Source organism: Schistosoma haematobium, chromosome ZW, assembly GCF_000699445.3.
Source record: "Schistosoma haematobium chromosome ZW, whole genome shotgun sequence".
Classification (NCBI taxonomy): domain Eukaryota; kingdom Metazoa; phylum Platyhelminthes; class Trematoda; order Strigeidida; family Schistosomatidae; genus Schistosoma; species Schistosoma haematobium.
The window spans coordinates 46,512,292-46,516,650 of record NC_067195.1 but is presented as its reverse complement, the minus strand read 5'-3'; the positions used below and the strand labels follow the sequence as shown (position 1 = coordinate 46,516,650).

Sequence of the window (4,359 nt, the reverse complement as noted above, 5' to 3'; positions counted from 1 at the left end):
TTCGTTTACGATACATAATGAGTCCCGATTGTGGTAAAGCTACTTCAGGTCATCATCGAGTTCAGTTGGCAGCCAGCCATTGGTGACGTACTTCATCGCTCTCTTTATGATGGAGTCGGTCTTGGATGCAGATTGTATTTCAGCTGCTGAGACTGGCAAAGCACGAATAGCGGTTGTCAGGTAACACTGCGCGTAGTCCTCTGTCATTAGGGAGGCAATAACTGCATCTTCGCCGGCCGAAGGGTGTTCGCTGATAAGTCGTGACAAGTCGTCAGCCTGACCAAACTGTTGAGTGCGCCGATACTGAATGTCAAAATCATAACCCAGAAGTATCAAAGCCCATCGCTGGAGACGGTTTGCAGAATGGGCTGGAACACCAGATTTCGAACCGAAAATTGTGAGAAGAGGCTTGTGATCAGTGTGAAGAGTAAATCTTCGACCGTACAAGAATTTTTGGAAACAACGTACTGCAAACACAAGGGCCAGAGTCTCTTTTTCCAGTTGACTGTACTTTTTTTCCACCGAAGTAAATGTGCAAGATGCGTGCATAATAGCTTTCTATGTTGCGTCCGGGAACTGATGTGAAATGACAGCGCCGAGTCCTAAAGCAGAAGCGTCTGCAGCGACAATGATAGGCATGGACGGATCGTAGTGCGTCAGTAATAGTTCAGAGCTTATGATCGTTTTCAGATTGCAACATGCAGCTTCACATTCTTTTGTCCAGTTCCAGATGGTATTCTTATTCAGAAGATGATTTAGCTGGGCGCGTATGTCATACATCGACGGAACGAAAGCTGAGTAGTAGCTAATTAGTCCCAGGAACGAACTTAGCTCAGAGATATTAGTGGGAGTCGGCGTCAGTTTTATAGCTCGGATGTTTTCAGGATCTGGTCTGCGACCTTCGGCATCAAAGATGAATCCCAAGTATTTAACTGACTTCAAGAAAAGCTGACATTTTTATGGGCGTAATCGGAATCCGTTATCGCTGATGCGTTGTAGTACAGCTGTCGTGTGTTCTCTAGGCTGTTCTAACGATGTGGCAACAATTAAAATATCATCGAGATAAGTTGCGACCCCCGGGTTACCCGATAGAATGGTATCTATTAGTTGCTCAAAAATAGATGGAGCCGTTTTAACGCCAAATGGTAGGCGATTGTACTGAAACAAGCCACGATGAGTATTTATGGTAAGTAACTCTCTCGAATCTTCAGCCACTCACTTGTAGATAGGCATTAGCGAGATCCAGCTTTGCAAAGAACTTCCCACCATTTAACATCGTAAGCAAATCTGCAGGGACTGGCAGTGGGTAGTGATGCTGTTCGATAGCTGCGTTAAGACCTGTGGAAAAATCTGCGCATATTCGGATTGTGCCATTAGCCTTCTTAATAACCACAATAGGTGCTGCCCAGGCGGAATAAGAAACAGGTGTAATAACTCCCTGTAGTCGAAGGCGGTTAAGTTTTTCATCAACTTTCGATAATGCTGCGTACGGCACTGGTCTTTTTGGACGGAAGACAGGTTTAGCTCCAGGTTTCAACCGAAGTGTTGCTTTCATAGCAGTGCACTGACCCAATACAGGCTGGAAAATGGTTGAAAACTCCGTCATTAGTTCTTTCGAATATGCTTCAAGCTCATAAGGTTGTTACACCAGATGGCATACGGTGCTTAAAGGAACGTCAGCTAAATGTAGCCGGTCAAACCAGTCCAACCCAAGTAGATTAAGATCAGCTGGTGTGATGTAACATACCCTGGTAAACGTGGAATCGTGAAAGTACACTTCACAATCTAGTTTTCTCAACAAACGAAGGTAATTATCACATGCAGTTCGAGGTTTCTGTGTTGTTGGCACCGTGCGTGATCCTCCCATTCTGATCCAATATTTTCGTGAGAGAATTGTTACATCAGATGCAGTGTCTATTTGCAATTAAGCGGGTGCCCATTAATATTAAGGGTAATAAATTTTCTCTCAACTGGGGTTGAGTTCTCACATCTTGCTATTAGACTCAACGAATTCGTGTTGGATCTATGCGTAGGCTTTCTGGTACCTATGGAGCTGCTCGGCTTCTTTTTTCGACAAAAACCATCTTTATGACCCACCGCATTATATTTCCTACACCGATGTTGCTTATATGGACAGTATCAAACAAAATTCCATGCACCGCATTGCCAGCATGGGGCAGGAGGTTTTGTTTTTGTCTGTTGACCTGAACTAGATGTCGCTGGGGCAGATTTATTCTAGTTACGTGGTTTTCGGACTACATGAACTTCAGTACGATCTGAACCACCACTTTGGACTATCGTAGTGTCACGCTGTAGATTGATTAGGCGTTGATATTCGTTTGCAATATCATTAAGGGTTAGTTTTGGGTCTTGGTCCAACCGACTTAGCAAACGTGTTCTAATGTCACTGAACTTCTGCGATTGAAGGCTGCAGATGTGAATGAGTGCTTTGAATTGGTCTTCAGTGAGCGACTTCAACCGGAAGCGTTCGCATTCTCGGTTAACGATACCCACATGTGTGAGAAAATCAGCATCTTCGTTCATAGTGAGCTTCCAACATCGATAGCGCGCATTGAATAGTGAGGAGTTGTCTCCGAATTGTTGGCTCAGTGATTGGACAGTGTCCGAGAATGAGCGATCGCGTGGGTTTAGAGGCAGAATTAGGTTGCAATACTTGTCTAGTTCACTAGGACCCAACTTTCGAAGCAGCAAGCGGACCTTCCAAGCATCATCCTGGTTGGCAAAGCCAAATTTAAATAAGTCTTCGTAACTTCAAAACCACATGTCAAACGTGACATTGGATTTTGGATCGTAATGAAACTTGGAGCTACTGTTAGCGTAACCATCAACTGATGGTGCAGTAGTAGTAGGGTTAGAACTGCTTGGTTGAGTATTAGACGTAAGCTCTGTATCTGCTAACATCTGAATAAGTTTCATCTGCTGCTCGAGCAATAATTCAAGTTTAGAATAATCCATGTTTCCGAAACCACCGTCACCAAATTGTTAGATTTGAAGCTTCACGAGTTTACTTAGTCTGCGAACGAGAACAAGACTCAGTGACCAAAGACCAGTAATCTAACTATCGATGCGTTTATTCTGCAGGCAAACAGCATATACCAAGTCAGGTCAGGTCGAGCACACAAAACAAGCGTATTTATACAAATATTTACAATCGATAGTGCCATAGTAAAATGTTTTTAAACATTAACAAGTAAGTTCATCAATGGACAGTCATTCAAATATTTAATCGATAAGTTCATCAATTGACTGTCATTCAAATATTTAAAAATTTATTCGATAAGTTAATCGATATGATAAAATTACAGATATGAGTTTTGTGCATCTATCCTCTACAACAGATTGTGATCTCGCGCGAATTCAGTTACGCTCTGTAACCAAGCTTGTATCTTGGCATGATCTCGGTATTCTTTCGATACCACGAGATCGCCAGCAACTATATCTCGACTTGGTCCATTAACTGCCTTCTGATATTTCACTTCCAGGGAATTATATGGATTTGTTTGGCACGTGTTTCTCTGTAGCAGTGTTCATAGTCTATCTTGACTCGACACCACACCACGCTACAACTGGTGAGCCGAATTCTGGAACACGCCGCAACCTCTGGTCGAATCTTCCAAAGAAGCCAACTCGGTAAGTCTATCGTTTATCTATCCACGTCTGTCGTATATTTTCATATTATTTTTTAACATATGATATACTCGACACGACGGATAGCGAATAGAGTAGTATTAATATAATAGACTCCCATGTACGTGTACCGAATCCTTGTCACTTTTTATTTGCGTGACGGTAAATTCCACGCTTTATTCGAGGAGGTTTCCCCTATTAACTATTCTCCTTGCTGACCCGGCTGCTTGGTACGGAATGCATTCGCATACGCATTAACGTCTACCTCCCAGCATCAAATGGTTAAGTTGAACGGTTTCATTGCCAACTTAAAAGTGCTCTACGAGCACACGAGAACGACAACTGGTACGAAACCTTATCGCTCGTCCTCTTAGGTATTCGAACGAGCTTGAAGGCAGATATACAATGTTCCGCCGCTGAAATGGTATACGGCACGACATTGCGTCTGCCCGGAGAATTCTTCACACCACGGAGCAGACCTAATTTCGGTAAATCAGACAACGTCCATCGACTGTCTGCATTTATGTGAACGCTGTCTCCGGTGTCAATTCGAATACAACATCGACAGGTCGCTCTCCCTCGAGAGTTATCTACCTGTTCACATGTCTTCATACGAGTAGATTCGGTACGCAAACCTTTGCAACAGCCCAACGAAGGCCCTTTTTACGTGATCGCTCGTCACGAAAAGACCTCCAAGGTTGATCGACATGG

The 4,359-nt window shown here is 43.4% G+C and overlaps 1 protein-coding gene across 1 annotated transcript; it reads right to left on the bottom strand.

Moving 5' to 3' along the window:
- Positions 1-300: 300 nt before the first annotated feature.
- MS3_00001171 (uncharacterized protein) lies at positions 301-2,183 on the bottom strand. Its single transcript, XM_051208665.1, has one exon. It carries the CDS (start codon positions 1,604-1,606, stop codon positions 1,208-1,210), a length of 399 nt encoding a protein of 132 aa, XP_051071635.1. The 5' UTR covers positions 1,607-2,183; the 3' UTR covers positions 301-1,207.
- Positions 2,184-4,359: the final 2,176 nt, after the last annotated feature.